Genomic DNA, 23232 nt, shown 5'->3' on the forward strand with positions numbered 1-23232 from the left:
CAAAAAATGCTATGGGACAGAAAACACCCAGGCCCTGAATTCAAGCTCTAGTACTGGCACATACATACAAAAACAATACTGTGCTCAATACTTGAAACAGTGCACTAGGCTCAACCTTAGGTAGTGTGCATACTAAGGAAGTCGGGGAGAGGAGAAATTTCTGCAGCATCTGTGAGTCAGAACATCTGTTAAAACAGTTTGCTACTCTTCAGAACTCAGATGACTTAAAAAAGAAGAAAAAAAGGGCCTCACAGTTAACTCTGAGCTAATATAGCACTTGTCACAAGGTAAGCACTCAACGTTTTAGAACTTAATTGGGAATCAGCAAGGACAATTTGCAAGATCAGGTGACAAAGAACACCTAGAGAATTAGCTATTTTAGTCCAGTTCTCACTGAAAAAAGTGTTTGACCTTAACTCATTCTCAGAGCCAAGCCAAGATACAGAATAGCAGCAAATGTTCTTTTCTAATCACATGTCAGCAAAAATTAATGCAAAATTGTTCTATATAATTGCTTATTGTCTGCTTTGAAATTTTTATTACTAAGTAAAAGATTGATAGCTCTATTTTCACAGGTTTTGTGATTAAAAAAAGCAATGCTTTCTACTTTTTTCATATGTACTATTGTCTGTGAATTATGAAACTGCTATTTGTCCTTATTGCCAATACTGAAAATCATGAAGACATTTTTTTTCTTGCACTGTCCTTCTGACCTAATGTCAGAATTTGAATGGTTATTCTAAAAAGAACTGTGAAAAGCAAGAATACCTGAGTTTTGTGTGTTTGTGCCAGTGCTCAGACCTGAACTCAGTAACCTTGGTGCTCATTTACTCAAAGCTAGCACTCTACCACTTGAACCACAGCACCAATTTCACTTTTCTGGGGGTTAACTGTAGAGATGTCTCAGCCTCCTGAAAAACTAAGATTACAGGCATGAGCCACCAGTGCACAGCTATGAATATTTTTCTAAACAAGATAATATACCCTGTCAGTTAAGACTATGACTCAATATTAATTAGTGGACAATTTGTATATTTTTATCTTCTGAGATTTCCCCCAGAGTCAAATATTAGTAATCAAATCTTGCAAGTAGTGCAACAATCATATCTATTCCATCTATAAAGCATAAATAGGAGAATCAGAGCCAGGTACAAAGCAAGACTCTATTTTAAGAATAAACCAGGCGGTGGCTCACACTGGTAATCCTACCTCTCCAGAAGGCTAAGATCGTGGTTCAAACCCAGACCAGGCATGAAAATCCATGAGACTCTTATCTTCAATTAACTACCAGAAAACTGGATGTGGTGCTGTGGCTCAAGTGGTAGAGTGCTAGCCTTGAGCTGAAGAGCTCAGGACAGCGCCCAGGCTTAGAGTTCATGACCCATGACTGACCTAAAAGAAATGACTGTACTATTAATCCATTTCAAAAATCCAATCCAGGTTGGGAGCATGGCCTAGTGGTAGTGTTTGCACGAAGCCCTAAGTTCAATTCTTCAGTACTACATACACAGAAGCCAGAAGTGGTGCTGTGGTTCATATGATAGAATTCTAGCCTTGAAAAAGCCAAAGAACAGTGCTCAAGCCCTGAGTTCAAGTCTCAGGACTGGCAAAAAAAAAAAATCCTATTCAGTCAGTGTTGCGATATACTGAAAACCTTACTATTAAATAGCTATGAACTACACCCTTGAAGCGCTGGATACTCTATATGCCAACGTGGTCTATAAGTTCATGTGCATTGTAAACAGGTAAGCTAAGTCTTGCCAAATTCAGATTTACATCTATACTATAAACCATAATCATGACTCATCCTGTCCCTACTAGGTTAGCTAGTAGAACTAGATAGGGAAAATATAGCTCAGAGTCCAAGTGCTCTCTTGATTAAAATCTGCATTAATGACAAGAAGCATATAATAGGGAAAAAAACCAATGTCTAAGCATTCCTGCTCCCCAAACTTCATACACTGAACCCTAGATAACAATGTAGTATTGAGGTAGGACCTGCAGGGGCAATTTGGTCACAAAGGCCTCACTTTCATTAACAGAGATTAATGCCCTTATAAATGAGGCTTAAGGAGCTCATTTGAGCATTTCATCATATGAGGACAAGGCAAGAGAATGCCATCTGAGAAACTTGAGTCTTTGCCAACACACATGATCAGCTCCTGCCTTGATCATTGTTAATTTACCAACATCTGGAACTTTTTCTTGTCAGTTGCTGGGCTTAAACAGGGCTTGGGTGCTATCTTGAACATCTTTGTGCTCAAGACCAGGACTCTACACTTGAGACACATCACCAGTTCCAGCTGTTGAGTGGTTAATTGGGAAATAGTCTAAGGGGTTTTTCTGCCCAGACTGGCTTGGAATAGTTCTCCGATCTCAACCTCCTGAGTAGATACAAGTACAGGTGTGAGCCATTGGCGCCAAGCCCCAACATCCAGAACTTTAGACAGTAAGTCCTGTTGTTTATAAATTACCCAGTTATTACTATTAAAAAATAAAACAACTGCAGCACTATTCACCATAGCAAAGATATGGAACCAACCTAGATGTCCCTTAGTTGATGAGTGGATCAACAAGTTGTGGTATTTGTACACAATGGAATTCTACGCTGCTGTCAGAAAGAATGACATCGCTCCATTTGTTAGGAACTGGAAAGACTTAGAAAAAATCATATTAAGTGAAGTAAGCCAGACTCAAGGGAACTTAGGCTCAATGGTTTCCCTCATTCGTCATAATCAGTAGAAACCTTGGGCTCTACTAGCAGAGATCTGCAATAGAGCAAAATGTTGATACATAAGGCCATATAATGTGAAGCTAATTGCAAGGACCTCCAGGATATTGAAACAAAAAGCCATATAATGAATGATTGTTGTCCTTAATGTACTATGTTGTCTCTCATCTCCTTTGCTGTCCCTTGGTTATCTCATATTGTTATAGTATCTCACTTTGTTATCTGATATATTGAATTTATTTGTATTTGGATATTTGAAATTTGATAGGGAAGGGGGGAAAACCAAGACGGGTGTGGGGTGTGGGGGGGGGGAGGGAAATGGGTACCAAGACATGTGAAAGGGTATCAATGTATGTGAATTAATGCACCTTCTATCTGGCAAATATCATGTAACCCTTTTACTAATTACAATAAAAAATAAAATAAAATAAAACAAAACTTGTTGGGTGTTGGTGGCTCATGCCTATAATCCAATCCTAGCTAGAGGATGAATCTGAGGATTGCATGCAGCTCCAGCCAGCCCAGGAAGTAGTCTGTGAGACTCTTACCTTCCAACAAGCTCCAGAAAGTAGGAAGTATTGCTGAGGCTCAAAGTGGTTGAATGCTAGCCTTGAGCAGAAGACCTCAGGGAGTAAAGGTTAATTTTGATTCATAGTTTGGAGGTTCTAAACCATGATTGGCTGGCCCTGATTCTGGGCCAGGAGTGGTGGTGCATCATGTTGGGAGAGAATGGCTGAGCAAAACCACACCTCAGGGTCAAGATGTTCCTTCCAGAACACATACCCCAATGACCTGAAGACCTCCCACTAGGCCCGCCCCATGGCTTAGTTTTTATGACTTCCCAAAGGCACTAAATTGGAGACAGAAGATAGTTACTGGCAATGGTTTAACACTTCAAGAATGTTAAGGCCTAGCTCTCTTAATTCCTTTGGACTTCTCTTGGATGACCAAAGGTAACTCATTATTCCATCTGTTATTATAGGAAGGAAAAAAAGATGGGAAAACTAAAATGTGCAAGCAAGATGAGCCTGTCCCTTTTCTGAAAATTGCTTGCTCTGAAGCCCACCTGAGATATTTTTATTTATACATCACCAATCAGAAATAGGACAATGGGTTTCCAAGTACAAGATAGGCTGGAAAAAATAAAGCTTTTAGTCTAGATACATTTCTGTTCCCCACTAAACTGAGCTGTCAGTAAAAGCAGAAATATTGGTTCAATGGCTAACAGTACATGTTGTAGAACTTATTTAAGCTAAGGTGTTCACAGTTGCAGTTAAATATTTTGTATGACCACACTATAATGTGAACTCAGAGCCTGGGCACTGTCCGTAGCTTTTTCACTCAAAGATGGCGTTATACCATTTGAACCACAGCTCTACTTCTGGCTTTCTGCTGGTTGAGATTAAGGGTCTCATGAACTTTTCTACCTGAGCTGGCTTCAAATCACAATCCTCAGATCTCAGCTTCAGGCAAAAACTAAATGAATGGGGCTGGGAATGTGGTTTATTGGTGAAGTGCTTGCTTAGCATGCAGGCATGAGGCCCTGCATTTAGTTCCTCTGTACCACATAAAATAAATTTTAAAAAAGACAAATCCTATGGCATGTGAATTGTATTTCAGTTAAGCTGCTAATATTCAACTGCCAGTAAAAAGCCAAGCATTTTCAATTTTTTTTCGTGAATTAAAAAAATATGGCTTAGCTGTGTGTAGTGGCTCACGCTTGTAAATCCTAGTTACTCAGGAGGCTGAGATCTGAGGATCGCAGTTCAAAACCAGTCTGGGCACTAAAAAAACATGCAATTCTTTTTTTTTTTTTTTGCCAGTCCTGGGCTTGAGCTCAGGGCCTGAGCACTGTCCTTGGACTTTCTCAAGGCTAGAGCTCTACCACTTGAGCCTCAGCACCACTTCCGGCTTTTTTGTATGTATGTGGTACCGAGGAATCGAACCCGGGTCTTCGTGCATGCTAGGAAAGCACTTTAACCACTAGGCCAAACTCCAGGCCCAAAACATGCATTTCTTATCTCCAATTAACCACTAGAAACGGGCAGTGGGGCTGTAGCTCAAGGGGTAGGGTGGTAGCCTTGAGCTGAAGAGCACAGGGACAGTGCCCAGGCACAGAGTTCAAGCCCAACAACAAAAAAAAGGCTTAAAATCAGTAACTGAGTAAGAACTTTGTTATACTGTAATAATTTGAGGTACACATTAGTTTTCAATGCAGATTCATCTCTGTACTGTAAACTGACTTGGGGAGGGTGAAGGATAACAGTGTCACCAGGTGCCAGTGGTTCATGTCCGTAATCCTAGCTTTTTGAGAGGCTGAGATTTGGGTTTGGAGCCAGCAGGGGCAGCACAGAAAAACAATGACAGTAGTCAGACAGAAAAACTAGGACAGATTACAGGCTCATGCCTGTAATCCTAGCTACTCAAGAGGCTGAGATCTGAGGATCATGGTTCAAACCCAGTCTGGGCACTAAAGAATAGGAGATTCTTATCTCCAAAAAATTACTAGAAAAAAGGAAAGTGGGGCTGTGGCTCCAGAGGTAGCCTTGAGCTAAAGAGCTCAGGGATAGCCCAGGCCCAGAGTTCAAGCCCAATAACAGACAAAAAAACAAAATAAAACCCAAAATGATGGCAGTAAGCTTTATAAGAAATTGTATGAGACATCTAATATACTCCTCTCACTTTACCAATTAAAACAAACCACTCACTAATGATTAGAAAGCAATTTTGCTCACTTAAAGGTCTTTCCCATTTTGCCCTAAAAAATACTTGATAAAGGAGCCACTAATAGCAACATTCCACAGTAACAGGCTTCAACATGGCTCACGTATGATTATCTAGTGGACATCTGATATTTCAACTTCAAAGGGCTTAAAAACTATTCTAATGAGAACTTATAAAAAAGGAAACAAAAAATAGAAACAATAGCTATAAAACCACTAACTTCTGATTTAGGAGAAAGCTAAAAACCTTTAGCTCATAAACAAAAATTTTTTTTTAATCAGTGGGTTGCACACAAAGGAATCAGATGGAAGCAACAAAATGTATACTGAATAAGCATGAAATAAAAAGTCTATATTCTATATATTGTCTTCTACCTTGTTAATTTTTTTTCTTTTTGCCAGTCCTGGGCTTCAGCTCAGGGCATGAGCATTGTCCTTGGGCTTTCGCAAAGTCAGAGCTCTACCACTTGAGCCACAGCACGACTTCTGGCTTTTTTCTATGTATGTGGAACTGAGGAATCAAACCTGGGTCTTTGTGCATGCTAGGCAAGCACTCTACCACTAGGCCAAACTCCTGGTCCCAACCTTGTTAATTTTATGACCATAAGGAACTACTAAAACTTTAATCTGATATAGTCAATAGACAACTCAGTCCCACATTTATGTTTATTTTAAAAACCGACAAACAAACAAAAGCCTGTACAAAAAATATCCCAAATCAATGATCACTTTCAAACAGCAATCTTCAGAGACATTATCGCCTAGGACCCCCTCTTCCTCTGCCACGGCCACGTCCTCTTCCTCGGCCTCGGCCTCGGCCTCTTCCTGCAACTGAGAAAGGAAAGACAAGAAATTAAACTCTCTTCTTTCTTCCTAGTTATTCAGAAGTAGCTAGCTTTGTATCCCAGGCTGGCTATAACACAAGATCCTTCTTGCCTTGGCCTCTCAAGTACTGGATTATATAGGACAGGATTTACAGCAAATTAAATTCTTTTCTGCAGTAATATTACCTGGTCACCAAAAACACATTTCTTTCCACACCCTTACAGCACTTAATTAGCAACTAACACAAAATTTAACTCAACATCTCTCTAATGTGTTAAATCTCACATCATCAATGAAGAACCAAGACCTAGGGAGACAATTACAATACTTGGTTCTACTTAAAATTTGCTAAGAAATATGCTGCTAAGTTTAGAAGTATTTTTATTTTATATTTTATTTTATATTTTAAATTCACCACAACTGAAATATGATTTGGATCTCACACACAAGACAGTTGAAGTGTCAATTGTCAATGTATCAACATGAAGTATCAACTGTATCAGTGGAACAACATGAATCATGTATTAACATTTTTTCTTTATTGAATAAAACCAAAGAGGTAATTGAACTCAATAGTGCTTAAGGGGGCACAAGTGGCAGAGTGCTAGCTTTCAGCAAAGTGTCCAAGGACAGTGCCTAGGCCCTGAGTTCAAGCCCCAGGACTGGAAAAAAGGAAGGAAGGAAGGAAGGAAGGAAGGAAGGAAGGAAGGAAGGAAGGAAGGAAGGAAGGAAGTCAATCCATCCCGACAAGGAGTTCCAGAATTAAAACAAAACAAAGAATAGCTCACATAAATACCCCATCAGGATTATAAACACTATAACCAAACAAGCATAGGAAACTATTAAAAAAACAATCAGGAGTAGAGGTGTGGCTCAAAAGATGAGTAAGAAGCTTTGAATTCAGGGGTCTGAGTGTAGCCTAGCAATAGAGTATTTCACTAGCATGCATGAAGCCACGGGTTAGATTCCTTGGTACCACAAACACAGAAAAAGTCACAAGTGGTGCTGTGGCTCAAGTGGTAGAACACTAGTACTGAGAAAGCTCAAGGACAGTGCCTAGGCATTAATGGGCCAAAAAGAGAAAAAAGAAAAAAAAAGAGGCTTTGAGTTCAAACCCTGGTACTAGTAAAAATAAATACAAAGAAAGATGCTTAAAACTGTTAGAAAAGAAGGTTGGTCAAAAATAATTCCAGGCACGGCTCACACCCATAATCCTAGCTACTCAGGAAGCTGAGATCTGAGGACTGAGGTTCAAAGCCAGCCTGGGCACAAAAGGACCTGAGACTCATATCTCCAATTAAACTCTAGAAAAAGGGAAGTGGGGCTTGCCTCAAGGGTAGGGCCGCAGACTTGAGCTGAAGAGCTCAGGGACAGCACCCAGGCCCAGAGTTCAAACCCCATGACCCACAAAAAAACTACAACAAAAAACCAATTCCTACCCTCTTGAAATATGAAGAAGAAAAAGAACAGAGCCGGGAATTTGGCCTCGTGGTAGAATGCTTGCCTAGCATGCATGAAGACCCGGGTTCAATTCCTCGGTACACAATACAAAGAAAAAAGCCGGAAGTGGTGCTGAGGCTCAAGTGGTAGAGCTCTAACCTTGAGAAAGTCCAAGGACAGTTCTCAGGCCCTGAATTCAAGCCCAGGACTGGCACCAAAAAAAAAACTGGAAGGAAGGAAGGAAGGAAGGAAGGAAGGAAGGAAGGAAGGAAGGAAGGAAGGAAGGAAGGAAGGAAGGAGAACAGTTCTCACACAAAGTAAAAGCAGAACAAAAAAGTAAAGATAAAGAAAAAATAAGGGCTGGGACTTTGGCCTAGTGGTAGAGTGACTGCCCAGCATGCCCAAAGACCTGGGTTCCATTCCTCAGTACCACAAACATAGAAAAAGCCAGAAGTCGGGGCCAGGAGTTTGGCCTAGCTGTAGAGTGCTTGCCTAGCATGCACGAAGACCCGGGTTCGATTCCTCGGTACCACATACATAGAAAAAACCGGAAATGGTGCTGAGGCTCAAGTGGTAGAGCTCTAGCCTTGAGAAAGTCCAAAGACAGTGCTCAGGCCCTGAGCTCAAGCCCAGGACTGGCAAAAAAGAAAAAAAGAAAAAGCCAGAAGTGATACTGTGGGGCTCAAGTAATAGGGTTCTTTCTAGCCTTGAGAAAACCAAAGGACGTGTTCAGGCCCTGAGCACAAGCCCAGAACTGGCGAAAATGAGAAATAACAATATCTAAAACAAAAGGATCTACCTAGTACCTCAAACAAACTAAAAGAAAAAAAGCAACTTTATGTGAAACTGCTTTATTAAGGAATAAAGTCAATCATCAATCTTCCAGTGTGGGGGGATGGTGAGAGACCAGGACATATACCAAGGGACAGGGAACATAAAACAGTGTCAATTTTCTTCTTCTTCTCCCCCTACCCCGCCAATCCTGGGACTCGAACTTAGGACCTGGACACTATCTTTAAGCTCTCTCAACCCTTCACTCTATCTTTGAGCCACAGCACCACTTCCGGCTGTTTCTGTGTATGTGGTACATCAAGGAATCAAACCCAGGGCTTTTTGCATTCTAAGGCAAGCACTCTACCAATAGGCCACACTCCTAGCCCTGCAATCTCCTTAATAAGAAGTAACAGGTACTATAATAAATAATATATGGAATCATGGCAAAGATGAACACTCTTAACAGATTAAGTTCTAGATACACTAGAGAAGAAAACATGAGCCAGGGACCAGTGGTTCATGCCTATAATCCCAGCTACTCAGGAAGCTGAGAGCTGAGGATCAGGGCTCAAAGCCAGCCTAGGCAGCAAGGACCACGACACACTATCTTCAATTACTCACCAAAAAACCCAGAAGTAGAGCCATGACTCACGTGGTAGAGCACTAGCCTTGAGCATAAAAAACTCAGGGACAATACCCACATCCTGAGTTCAAGCCCCATGACAAAACCAAACAATACCCCAAATACATGATTTATTTATAATCCTCCAAACTTACCAGCTTCTCTTTTCTTAGATTTCACTTTTGGTTCAACATCCACAAGTAGTGTATCCAGAGGTAAACTGTCTGGTAGAATAAAATATCGAATGTTATTTCCTCGAATACTCAATGTTTCCAGCTGTACAGGTTCTCTGTTCTTCAGGGTCATTTTCACAGCTTTAAGGTGTGTATTCATGCTGACATCTACACCTAAAAGGGAAAAGGCAATTATTAGCATAAGTGCAATCAAATTATCAGATCACATCTCACACTGTATTTTTTTTTTTTTTTTGCCAGTCCTGGGCTTGAGCTCAGGGCCTGAGCACTGTCCTTGGACTTTCTCAAGGCTAGAGCTCTACCACTTGAGCCTCAGCACCACTTCCAGCTTTTTTCTATGTATGTGGTACCGAGGAATCGAACCCAGGTCTTCGTGCATGCTAGGCAAGCACTTTAACCACTAGGCCAAACTCCCGGCCCTCACACTGTATTCTTTTAGAGTACTGTGGGTTCTGGTAGAGCACAGGGACACAAAGTAGATACAAGAATGTCAATGTAGCTGGGCATGGTGGATCACGCCAATAATTCCAGCTACTTAAGAGGCTGAGATCTGAGGATTGAGGTTCAGAGTCATCCTGGGTACTAAAGAAAGCCAGATTCTTATCTCCAATTAATCACTAGAAAATGGGAAGTGAGGCTAAGACTCAGGGGTAGGGCGGTAGCCTTGAGCTGAAGAGCTCAGGGACATACCCCAGGCCCAGAGTTCAAGCCCCATGACCCCCCAAAAGTCAATGTAAATTAGTAATCTTTCCTTCATAATTTTCCTCCCATGCCCATGCTAATTTTATACAGCTAAGTGTATTTACAGAAATAAATGGAGGGCTAGGAATATGGCTTAGTGGCAGAGTGCTTGCCTTACATGCATGAAGCCCTGGGTCCGATTCCTTAGCACCACATAAACAGGTAAAGCCAGAAATGGCACTGTGGCTCAAGTGGATAGCCTTGAGCAAAAAGAAGTTCAGGGACAGAGCCTAGGTTCTGTGTACTAGCCCTAGTACTGGCAAAAACAAAGAAACGAAAAAAGCCCTGGAGAAAAGCTACCTGTCATACATGCTTAATGCCCATTACCCTCTGGATTTTCAACTCCTGTCCCAGTTTGAATGGCATTAATACCACAATTCTCCAATAGTCTCTAACTTCACTATACTACATATCATCAAGCTATGTTTATCTTTTGTGGTTCAAGTCCTATTGGCCTTGCAGTATTTTTCCTTACCAAGGAACTTAACATCACTTTACTTTCCTTCTCTCTTTCTTGTTTTTTCTTCAGATTGCTCCTCACCTGTGAAGCCTAGGCTAGCCTGGAAGTTGCTGTGAAGCCAAGGCCAGCCTTGAACTTGTTATCCTTTAACCACAGCCTCCTAAGTGCTAGGATTACTGGCATGAATTACATGTGTGTATATATGGTTTAACATTTCTTCTTAAAGGTCTTCTTACACACTACAAGGTGCTGCATTGCTGAGCTGCATCCTCAACCCTTAAAAGCACTTAAAGAAACAAAACACAAAAAGATGGTTACAGGGCTGGGAGGATGGCCTAATAGTAGAGTGCTTGCCTAGCATGCATGAAGCTGAGTTAAACTCAGGGCCTGGGTACTGTCCTTGGGCTTTCTCAAGGCTAGCACTCTACTACTTGAGCCACAGCACCATTTCTGATACTGAGGAATCAAGCCCGGGTCTTCGTGCATGCTAGGCAAGCACTTTACCACTAGGCCAACTCATGGCCCTTAAAGTGCTATGGTTACAAAGTTAGCCAGATTTTGGTTAAGGGATGTACAATCTCTTTTCCCCAATTAAGCCATTATTTTTAGCATGGTGTTTTACAAAAATACAAACTAAGCCTTGCCTCATAAATATACAGTATTTTAGTAGAAACAAATGACTTTTTGAGCCTTCACAAAATTATATTTTAACCAGAGTAACTAAGCATATTTTTTTTACGGAGTTTGTCAGCTGGGCACCAGAAGCTCATGTATATAATCCTAGCTACTCAACAAGTAAAATCTGAGGATCAAGGTTTAAAAACTGTCTAGGCAAGAAAGTCTGTGAGTGGGGCCGGGAGTTTGGCCTAGTGGTTAAAGTGCTTGCTTAGCATGCATGAAGACCCGGGTTCAATTCCTCGGTACCACATATAGAAAAAAAGCTGGAAGTGGTGCTGAGGCTCAAGTGGTAGAGCTCTAGCCTTGAGAAAGTCCAAGGACAGTGCTCAGGCCCTGAGCTCAAGCCCAGGACTGGCAAAAAAAAAAAAAAAGAAAGTAAGTCTGTGAGTCTCTTATCTCCAAATAACCACTAAAAAGCCAGACGGGCATCAGCCTTGAACAAAAAAGCTAAGGGACAGTTTAATTCCTACTGGCAAAGACAAAATTTAAAAAAAAAAGTTTGATGTCAAAGGACCAGTTGTGGTAATACCTACCTATGATTCCAATTATTAGTGGTAGAGATGGGAAGATTGTTTCAAGGCCAATCAAGATAAAAAGTAGCAATACACTATCTCTTAAATAAGATACTAAGTTCTGCTCTCCAGGAAGCAGAAGGTGGAGGGGTAAGGATGGAAATCCTAACACGAGTCTGGGGCAAAATCACTACTCTATCTGGAAATAAAGAGAGGCATGGCTCTTGTCTACCCAGTGAAAGGCCATTGAGTTCAAAGTCTAGTATCACCCCACCCTCCCAAAAAGTTAAGGTCAGAAAGCATGACCTTTCTTAGGCTTCCCAAAATGTTCACTATTTCTAAACCTTTCCTCTTTTATTTCTAGGCAAAGGAAGTACTCAGGAATTTCTTCATCAAATATACTCTTGGTACATTCTATCCCAACCTTCTCTTTAGTAATCCTGATTGATATATGTAGGCAGTGAGGTAAATAAAAGACCCCTGAGTTCTCAGTGAGGTTTTTTGAACCTACACTAAGTTGTTTTGATTCAATTTTTACCATACAGTAGTGTGATTATCACCATTGTGAAAACCAAACACAAGTTCAAGGCTGTGTATGTTCACATGAGATACAAAAGATTTCTTACAGTGGTTGTCAATGGATAGAATTGGATTTTTAAAAAAACTAACTTTGCCCCTTCTCCACTTATATGTCTGATTTAAAAAAAACAACAACAACAAAAAAAAACAACTTGTATTACCCTTACAGACAGGTGCAAACAGTAAATCCTCTTTTGCAACCCAGAACTCATTGTTGAGTAAGAATTTTTGGTACATGTAAGAAGGAATATGATTCCTACAATTGCTAGCATTGATGAGGGTTTATTAACTCATGCAGGTTGACTCTGAGAATAAAGTTGATGTAAAAGCTAAAAAACAAAAACTTGTAGTCTCAGGTACTTTCCTTCTTGGGTTGGCTTTGAACCACGATTCTCAGATCTCAGCTTCCTGACTAGCTAGAATTACAAAGTGTGAGCTACCAGCCTGGCTTCTAGAGAGATTTGGATGGGAACTGGGAATGTGGCTTAGTGCTAGAGTGTTTGCCTAGCATGCATGAAGCCCTGGGTATGATTCTTCAGTACCACATACACAGAAAAAGCCAGAAGTGGCAGAATGCTAGCCTTGAGCAAAAGAACCTGAGGAATAGTACCCAGGTCCTGAGTTCAAGCCCCAGGACTGGAAAAAACTTTTTTAAAAAAGAGATTTTTAATGAGACAGCAGTAACACTTCTTTAGATATAGTTATGGTTAGCCTTATTTTGTACTGATTTCCTTTCACAATTGACATTAAAGTTTTGATGGCCAGGCATGGTGGCTCACTGTAATCTTAGCTATTCAGGAGGCTAACATCTGAGGATCAAAGTTCAAAGCCAGCCCACAAAAGGACTTGAGACTCTTATCTCCAATTAACCTTTAGAAAACAAGGGTAGGGTGATAGCCTTGAGTTGAAGAGCTCAGGAACATAGCCCAGGCCAAGTTCAAGCTCCATGACCCACCAAAAAAAAAAAAAAAAAGTTTGATATATTCAAAATCAATTTCAATTTATTACTGTTTTATTTTGCTTTGCTTGCACTGGTTGTCAAAAAATTATTTATAAATTACAATTTTAGTATCTTAGGACATGGGAACACATAGTAATATAGTATTTTCTATCATTTGGTCTGATTCTTTTGAATTTTTACAGTTTGGGGGGAAATTACCTACCATGAGCAAAGGAAAATACTCCCAAAAAGTTCTGGTAACAGTAATATCCTTAGATAAAATTATGAGTGATTGTTGTTCTTAATATACTATGATATTTCTCTTCTTCTTTGTTGCCCTTTGGTTAGTCTTATATTGTTATTGTATCTGACTTTGTTACCTGGTATATTGTATATATGTTTATTTGAAATAGGAAAGGAAAGGGGGGAAACAAGATGATGGGAGGGTGGGGGGAGGGAAACAGGGACAAAAACATAAGAATGGGTATCAATGTCTGAGAGTAATGCACCTACTATCTGGTGAATGTAACTGTAACCCCTCTATATATAACCTTAATAATAAAAAATAAAAATACATTTAAAAAATTATGGTTTGTAATTTCTCCTTCATTTCCCACATATTTCTTACCCAGTAAAATCTCATGTAGAAACCTTTATCCTCAAAAACCTTACAATCTAATAGGAAATATAAAATTGCAAGAAAATGTATTTTGGAAAAAGCAACACACACACAAGCAAGAAAAAGCATAACCTGAACAGTTCTGTGTGATTGTATCAAGTACTGGAGGTAGGGTTTAAGCTCAATTAAATAATTTAGATAGAAAGAATGAGCATCTACATGTTGGAAAACAACCAGAAGAGATTTCTGGAAGAGATGGGAGGGGGAGGGGAGAAACCTCCCCCAAGTGAAACAAACCCCCAAGTGAAAACAAAATTCTCTTATAATGAACAGTTCAACCTTGCAGGACATGGTTGTTGCTCAATGGTGAGTATTTGCACAGGAAGTACAAAGCTGAGTGCAATTACCAGTAGCCCTAAATAAAATAAAAACAGTATAATCATACCTGTAATTGTTCCATGGACCTGTGTTCCATTCTTCAATTCAATGGTTACAGTTTCATGACTCAATTTCATCAAAAATCTATTTAAAAAAACAGGCACAAAATCACAATTTCTCCCCTTTAACAAGCAGAACTTTAGCATATCTAAAGATGTCATCTGAAAGTCTAATTCTCTAAACCATTACACAACTTAATCTCAAATACTTTCAAAGTGCACAAAAAAGAAATTAAGAACTAAAATTGGTTGTATAGGATTACATGCTTAATCATATATAGAAATAAAGAATCTCTTCCTATACTCCTCTGTGGAAGGTTATATGCTTCCACATTCTAATCATATACTAAGATTTACCTTTATACATATTGAATTGTACTTCTACAACATGTAGTTCTCAGCAATTTACATTGGAGATATTTCCTAACAATAAATATTGTTAAAAGCTGGATATTCTATTATGCAGAAATGTCATAATATAGATGTAGATTGACATACTTTTCCTTTTTTTTGTTATTACAAACTTACTTATACAAGCCTTCACCAACACTGGTTACTAATAATCTTCCAAATTTTTGCCTGGACTACAGTCTTCCCAGTTGTGCTTCATGTTGCTAATGGGATAAAGACAGGTGTATATAACAATGCCCAGCCAATGACTAGTGTAAAATTTTGCACTTTTATTCACAAGCTGGCTCCAAAGTACGGTCTTTGCTCCCTAATACCTAGGCTCACAGGTTTGAAAAAAATTCAGTTTCTTTGATGAACTGCCCATTCCTAATAGTCACACACTTCCAATTAAGTTTTTACTTTCTACCAGTTGGCCATTCATCCAAGTGTATGGTTTCTTTAGTCCTACATTTGTCTTTCTTTTTTGAGATTGTCTTGCTTTATGTTGATCAGAATGGTCTCAAAATTCTAAACTCATATGTTCTTCCTACCTCAGCTCTCCAAGGGTTAGGATACATAACCTCATATCAGGATTTTTCTTTTCTTTACCTTTTTTTAATAGCTAAATTTATCAACCCATTCAAAGTTGATTTCTGTACAGTGTGAGGTATTAATTAATCTTTATTCTTTTTCCCAGTTAGACTGCCAGTTGTTTCAATAATGTAAAATGAATAACCTGTTTCTCATTTCATCTAGATTTATTCTCCCCCATGGTTGTATTATGAAATACTGCAAAGAAAGAAAAGTTAAAGGCTTAAGTTATTAAATTTATTCAAATTATTAAATATTGCCATTTCTCCCCGTCCCTTAAAACACACAACTTGTTATTATCATGTGAAAGTTGCAGATATTCTTTCCTCTGTGCGTATGCGTGCACGCAAGTGGGGGAGTAATGTTTATTTACCCGGCTGGCAGAATACTGTAAAGACACAACAGGATCTCACTTCCCAAAGTTTGTACCCAAGCCACAAACTGCTTCCCATCCTCACTGGAACACACCAACATCCAGCTTTACCCATTGTAAATGCCATCTTGCAGAATTTTTCCCTAGGCTGGTCTGGAATCTTGATCCTCCTGTTCTCAAACTCCCAACTAAAATTATAATCATGAGTCACTGGTGTTTGACTCTTGGAATGTTTTGTTTTGAGTGGCTAATATTGAGTGGTATTGTGCTTGCCTAGTATGTAGGATCAATTCCCTGGCACCACATACACAGAAAAAGCCAGAAGTGGCTTTGTGGCTCAAGTGGTAGAGCTCTTGCCTTGACAAAGCCCAAGGACAGCACTCAAGCCCTGAGTTCAAGCCCAGGGACTGGCGAAGGAAAGGAAGGAAGAAAGGAAGGAAGGAAAGGGAGGGAGGGAGGAAGGGATCTCAGGGGGAGGGCGACCTATAGTAGTAGTTCATGCCTATAACTCTAGCTACTGAAGAGGCTAAGATCTGATGATCACAATTTGAAGCCTGCCCAGGCAGGAAAGTCTTAGACATGCTAATCTCCCATCAATCACTAAAAAGCCAGAAGTGGAGCTATGGCTCAAGCAGAGCCCACAACTCTGGGACAGTACCAAGGCCTAATTCAAGCTTCAGGATTGGGGCGCACACACACACACACACACACACACACACACGCGCACGCACACGCGCGCGCGCACAGATACATAATTCTGGCTGTGGAAACATATACATGCCTATTAATCCCAGTATGGTGGAGGCTGAAACAGGTAGATCAATTTTAACTTGTCTAAAACAAAAATGAGAGACTGACAACAAATGCGAAGAATGACACTGTAATCACTGGCCAAGCAGTTTCATGTGAAGTTAAATACACGCATACACGCACACGCGCACACGCACACGCACACACACACACACACACACACACACACACACACACACACACCCTAGTGATTCTACTCCTAATACTGATTGAAGGAAAAGCTATGTCCACAAAAAGGCATGCACAAGAATGTCCAAAATGCCCAGGAGTGCGGCCTAGTGGTAGAGTATTTGCCTAGCATGCATGAAGCCCTGGGTTTGATTCCTAATACCACATACACAGAAAAAGCCACAAGTGGCCCTGTGGCTCAAATGGCAGACCTCTCACCTTGAGAAAGCCCAGGGACAGTAACCAAACCCTGATTTCAAGCCCAGGGACTGGCAAAAAAAAAACCTACAAATAAAGAAGATAAACATCATCAAGATAGACTGCATCAAACTATGAAAACAAAACAAGTAAACCTGCAGAAATTGTTTTGGGAGTGAGACCAATTAGGATATACTGCAAATGTGTAGAAATAACCATTAAATATCCCCTTCTCTTATAACTACTGTAAGCGAATAAAAAATGTTTAACAACTCAAAAAACTGAATCACTCCAAAACTAACCTCCAAAGTAACAACCATCCCATTAAAAAATGGGCCAAAGACTTAAAGAGAGTCTTCTCTGAAGAAGAAACAAAAATGGCCTATAGACACATGAAGAAATGCTCAACATCTCTGGTCATAAAAGAAATGCAAATCAAAACAACTCTAAGATTCCACCTCACTCCAGCTAGAATGGCCAGGATCAGGAAAACGAATGACAACAGATGCTGGAGGGGATGTGGCCAGGAGGGATCACTACTACACTGTTGGTGGGAATGCAAACTCGTTCAACCACTATGGAAAGCAGTGTGGCAGTGCCTCAAAAGGCTAAACATAGAACTCCCCTATGACCCAGCAATTCCACTACTTGGCATTTACCCAACCATCCAGAAACAAGGACATACTAAATCCACTAGCACAACAATGTTCATTGCAGCACTATTCACCATAGCAAAGATATGGAACCAACCCAGATGTCCCTCAGTTGATGAGTGGATCAACAAGTTGTGGTATTTGTACACAATGGAATTCTTTGCTGCTGTCAGAAAGAATGACAGCGCCCCATTTGTTAGGAAATGGAAAGACTTAGAACAAATCATATTAAGTGAAGTAAGCCAGACTCCAAGGAACTTAGGCTCAGTGGTTTCCCTCATTCGTCATAATCAGTAGAAACCTTGGGCTCTACTAGCAGAGATTTGCAATAGAGCAAAAGGCCATATATAAGGCCATATAATGTGAAGCTAATTGAAAGGACCTCCAGGATAGTGAAACAAAAGCCATATAATGAATGATTGTTGTCCTTAATGTAGTATGTTGTCTCTCATCTCCTTTGCTGTCCCTTGGTTATCTCATATTGGTATAGTATCTCACTTTGTTATCTGATAAATTGAATTTATTTGTATTTGGATATTTGAAATTTGATAGGGAAGGGGGGAAAACCAAGACGGGTGGGGGGTGTGGGGGGGGAGGGAAACGGGTACCAAGACATGTGAAAGGGTATCAATGTATGTGAATTAATGCACCTTCTATCTGGCAAATATCATGTAACCCTTTTACTAATTACAATAAAAAAAAAAAAGCCTAAGAAGCAAAAAAAAAAAAAATGTTTAAAAAAAAGAATGTGTAGGAGCTGGGAGTTTGGCCTAGTGGTAGAGTGCTTGCCTAGCATGCACAAAGGCCCGGGTCTGATTTCTGGATACTACCTACATTGAAAACAGGTGGAAGTGATGCGGAGGCTCAAGTGGTAGAGCTCTAACCTTGAGAAAGTCCAAGGACAATGCTCAGGCCCTGAGCTCTAGCCCAGGACTGGCAGAGAGGGGGAGAGGGGAAGAATGTCCAAAGTAGTTTTAAACAAAAGCCTACAGTGTTTAAACAAAAGGGAGTACTAGCAAGCAAAAAATGAGACAAAATAAACCTAGGAAACAAATTCCTGATGCCTTCCATTGTAGATGAATCTCAAAAAAACATGCTGAGTAAAATAAATTCTATTTTTTTAAAAAAGGTACAAACTGCACAGTTCCAAATATAACAAATAGTAGTGTGGAAAAAATAATCACTGGCAAAAGAAATTGGTTGTCTCTGGAACCAGAGGCTGACTGCAAAGAGCTTGAGGAAATTTTTTTTTTAGTTAAAAAAAAAAAAAAAAAGGATGGTAAGCTGGGGGCAGGGCTCATGCCTATAATCGGAGCTACTCAGGAGGCTGAGATCTGAGAATTGAGGTTCAAAGCCAGCCTAGGAACTAAAGAACCCGAAATTCTTATCTCCAATTAACCACTAAAAAATGGGAAGTGGGGCTGTGGCTCAAGGGGTAGGGCGATAGCCTTGAGCTGAAGAGCTCAGGGACAGTGCCCAGGCCCAGAGTTCAAGCTTGATGGGCTCGAAGTTTGGCCTATGGCTGTTTGCCTAGCACTCACAAAGACCTGGGTTCGATTCCTTGGTACCACATACATAGAAAAAGCCAGAAGTAGTGCTGTGGCTCAAGTGGTAGAATGCTAGCCTTGAGAAAGTCAAGGGACATTACTCAGGCCCTGAGTTCAAGCTCCAGGACTGGCAAAAAAAAAATGACATGTATGTATGTTTGTTTGCACTGCGCTATATATGCCTCTTCCCTTGCCACCTCAAAGATATGTGTTTTGAGAAGGGTTTGAATTAGAGTGATGTGTAAGGCTTTCAATGTTGGGAAATGTACACTGCATTTCATTGCAAAATTGCTTTTCCTGAAAAGAGAATATAAACCCAATGCACTTCAGGTCCTTAGTTCAACTCTCATCACCACAAACACATTTAAGGAGGATAAACTATTAGTTGAGTCTCCCCTCCCCCAAAAGGAGTCCAAATCTAAATCATGACAGGAATGGAAGGGTTTCTCACCCCATCTAGGGAACCAAACAGATTCAATACATTATCTGATGAATCCTTTTCTATGTAAATCTTTTCTTATTATAAGTTACATACTAAATATACAGAAAACATGGTATCCTTTCAACATCAAATTTACACTACATAGAACACAAAAAAACCCAAACAACTGGATGATGTGATACTAGGTAAAATTGACCAAACTGGCCATTTTTCATTTGTTAGGAAGATGAGCATTAAGACTGCCCCCCAGGTTCTGAGAGTAAGGACAATGTTTACAGTTCCAACAAACTGAGATAAAGCCTGTTGAAAAAGTCAATTGAAACTACATTACATAAAACTTCAAACTGTGATTTAAACTAAGCAGGTGGAGAAACTGCAAAAAAGTACTTAAAATTCGGAGACAAAGTTATACTTCAAATCAAAATGAAGGTGACTGGGAATGTGGCAGAGCCCTTACCTAGCGCTCTGGAGGCCCTGGCCCTGGATTTGATCCCTCAGACGGTAGAACATGACTAAAATTAAATGCCAACTTGAGACTGTCACCTCCAACACCGCATTTATTTCCTTCCGTTATTTCAAACACACTATCTTATCTATTCCTTTGGTCTCAGCCACTAAACAAAGCTTCAAGACAGGAGGACTCTTTCTTTTAAAAAAAAAAATCTATTATCTGTATATAGAACAAATAAAAAGTCAACAATCCTGACTCCACAGGAATGATTCTAAACATGTATCCAAATTGCTGGCTTACTAATTGTAGCCTTCAGCCCTCTGCTACAAGTGACTGCTCAGCCCCAAAGAAAAACACGAAAGCCAAATAGCTGGTTTGTAATTAAACACTCATATAATAAGTTACCGACTTTTTTTTTTTTAAAGTAACATCTTCTGCACCGTTCTGGAAGAATGTAAGTGAATCCAGAGCCTACTCGAACCGGAAATGGGAGCTCGAGTACCATCTCTCAAGTCCGAGGCATGCCAGAACAACAGCAAACCTCACAAATCAGCGTATTCCCTCTCCCACTTAAAAGCATCGAACGAGTAGGTGTCGACATTTCCAGGTAAAGTCACGCAGCGTCTAAATTCCCTTTCTCGGGGAGACCAGCGTCGCCGGGCGCGGGAAAAGAACCGCCCGCGGACTCGCACGCCGGGCGGGCCCCTCTCCGGGTCTCTAGACGCCGGTGGGAAAAAGCGGCCCGCCTTCCCCTTTTGCATTCGCGAGACATTCGGAAGATCCCGGCTCCAAAGCCCACGCCCTGGAACCCAGGGCGCCGCCACGATGGGAACAGGAGCGACGGGCGCAGGAGGCCGTTAGCAGGCCGCACGCACGCGGCTTTCCCGCCTCTCCTAACTCGGGCGGCCCAGCCTCCCGCGTCCGCCCAAACGCCTCCCTTTTCGGCCTCCAGCCCGCGTAAGGAGCCCGTTTACCTTACGAGCTTCATCCTAGCCGCACGGCCACCGCTTCGCTCCGGGTGTATAGAAAAAGACCTAACAATCTGAGCAGAAGTATGAATGGCCGGAAGGGCCTACTCTATGGGCGAGGGGCGGAAAGAGCGCGCAGACGCCTGCGGACGAACGGCGTTTCCGCCCAAGCCGCGCTCGCTTCCGGCCGCGAGGTCTCGCGACAGCGCCCTCTAGAGACCGGAAGACTGCCTTTGCGACCACAGAGGACGGAGATTTGAAGGCTTTAGGTCCAATTTAGGCCTGGCACCCTCAACTTGCCACATAACAGCACCAGCAGCAGCTTCCTCTGAAACAAAACGCAGTCTGAGAGAAACCTGAAGGAGTATTCTAAATCTGCTCCAACACCAGGAGCCTTGGCATTTACTTAAGGTACCTGAAAAAAAAAAAAAGATTGCTTTCAGGTCTAAGCTGAAACTGTTCTGCTTTCATGTTACTCAGCTATTAATTCAAACACTTCCCTCTGAAGCCTACTTGTGCCTTGGCTTCCAAGATATCAGGGACAACTGTTCTTCTGCTTCTAAGCATCCTTGGAATGCTTTTCCTTGGCTTATGAACCTGTTGTATATTGGAGTGCTTCTGGGCTTCCTGCTCTTATTCGTTTATGGTTACGTTTTTGTTTTTTTTTTTTTTAGACTATCTCCCCAAAACTTTTATTTCCAATCAGAAATCTTGGATGTTGTAAGGCATTTACAGAAACCAAAAGGAAAATTCAGATTCAGTTGTTCTGGGACCCCCATTTTAAACAAGGAATTCAGTTAATGAAGATGCCCCTAGTCCATAGATCACAATTTTAGTATCAAGGTTGCAATGAATAAATTGGAGTACGGCCTTCTCAACATTTACCCCTCAGCCTTTACAAAGTTCCTAACATTCTTTTGGTGGCCCATGTGATCTTAGTGATGCTGACTCTACCCTTTATATAAATGACCACATTCCATTACTTGACCACTATTGCATGGGTACAAACTAACCGATCAGACTTTTCATGGAATGCTTTACTCTGTTGATTATGAATGGAATAGTAGGCCAAGGAGCTGAGAATCTTCTTAGAACCAGGAGGGGAACCATTCTTAAAACACAGGATTTTTAGTTTTAAATTGTTATTATAAAAGTGATGTGGAGGCCAGGAGCGTGGCCTAGTGGTAGAGTGCTTGCCTAGCACACAGGAAGCCCTGGGTTCCATTTCTCTGTACCACATACACAGAAAAAGCCAAACGTGGCACTGTGGCTCAAGTGGCAGAACCCAGCTTTGAGCAAAAAGTATTCAAGGACAGTGCTCAGGCCCTGAGTTCAAGCTCACAGGGCTAGCAAAAAAAAAAAAAGTGATGTACATAGGGATTATAGTTACCTTGTCCTTACCCCTTCCCTTGCTCTTTCCTAGTCTTTCCCTCCCATCCCCACCCACAAGTTGTATAACATACTGTCTAGTGAGTACCACTTATGCATTTGTTTACCCTTTGACCCTCTATTTCTGTGTCTCTTTTACTCCCATATATATATACACACACACACACACACACACACACACACACACACACACACACACACACACACACACACACAAAACGAAAAAACAACTAACAAAACTTCATGTTGGCCGGGAGTTTGGCCTAGTGGTAGAGAGCTTGCTTAGCATGCATGACTTGGGTTCAATTCTTTAATACCTTGTACATAGAAAAGCCGGAGGTGGTACTGTGGCTTGAGTGGCAGAGCACTAGCCTTGAGGAAAGCCTAAGGACAGTGCTCAGGCCCTGAGTTCAGTCCCCAGGACTGGCAAAACAAAACAAACAACAAAAAAATTTCTTGTTACCATTTCCTGGAGTTCATTTCTTTAAATATTTGTTATATTTCACACATATAAAATATAAAATAATATAAAATAATATAAATAAAATATATCTTATATGATCAGAGGCACATTTTGGTCTCACTATGTGTAAATGCCTAGAGCTTAGCCAGGCACGGTGACTCATGCCTGTAATCCTAGCGACTCAGGAGGCTGAGATCTGAGGATTGAAGTTCAAAGCCAGTCTGGGCACAAAAGGACCTGAGACTCTTATCTCCAATTAACCTCTAGAAAATAGCAAGCGGGGCTTGGCTCAAGGGTAGGGCAGTAGCCTTGAGCTGAAGAGCTCAGGGACAGTGCCCAGGTGGAGTTCAAGCCCCATCTCTCTCTCTCTCTCCCTCTCTCTCTCTCTCTCTCTCTCTCTCTCTCTCTCTCTCTCTCTCTCTCTCTCTCTCTCTCTCTCTCTTCTCTCTCTCTCTCTCTCTCTCTCTCTCTCTCTCTCTCTCTCTCTCTCTATCTCACACACACACACACACAC

General features: G+C 41.0%; 1 protein-coding gene and 1 pseudogene across 1 annotated transcript; one reads left to right on the plus strand and one right to left on the minus strand.

The window, feature by feature from the left end:
- Positions 1 to 6102: 6102 nt before the first annotated feature.
- Positions 6103 to 21004, minus strand: Snrpd1 (small nuclear ribonucleoprotein D1 polypeptide). Its single transcript, XM_090353593.1, has 4 exons — positions 20873 to 21004; positions 14284 to 14360; positions 9271 to 9462; positions 6103 to 6285 (listed from the first exon to the last, which is right to left on the minus strand). Exons 1-4 carry the CDS (start codon positions 20884 to 20886, stop codon positions 6209 to 6211), a joined length of 360 nt encoding a protein of 119 aa, XP_090209719.1. The 5' UTR covers positions 20887 to 21004; the 3' UTR covers positions 6103 to 6208.
- Positions 12426 to 12531, plus strand: LOC150049853 (small nucleolar RNA SNORA40; annotated as a pseudogene).
- Positions 21005 to 23232: the final 2228 nt, after the last annotated feature.

The sequence above is a fragment of the Megascapheus bottae genome, chromosome 19 (genome assembly GCF_031878675.1).
Source record: "Megascapheus bottae isolate mThoBot1 chromosome 19, mThoBot2.hap1, whole genome shotgun sequence".
NCBI classification, from domain to species: Eukaryota; Metazoa; Chordata; class Mammalia; order Rodentia; family Geomyidae; genus Megascapheus; species Megascapheus bottae.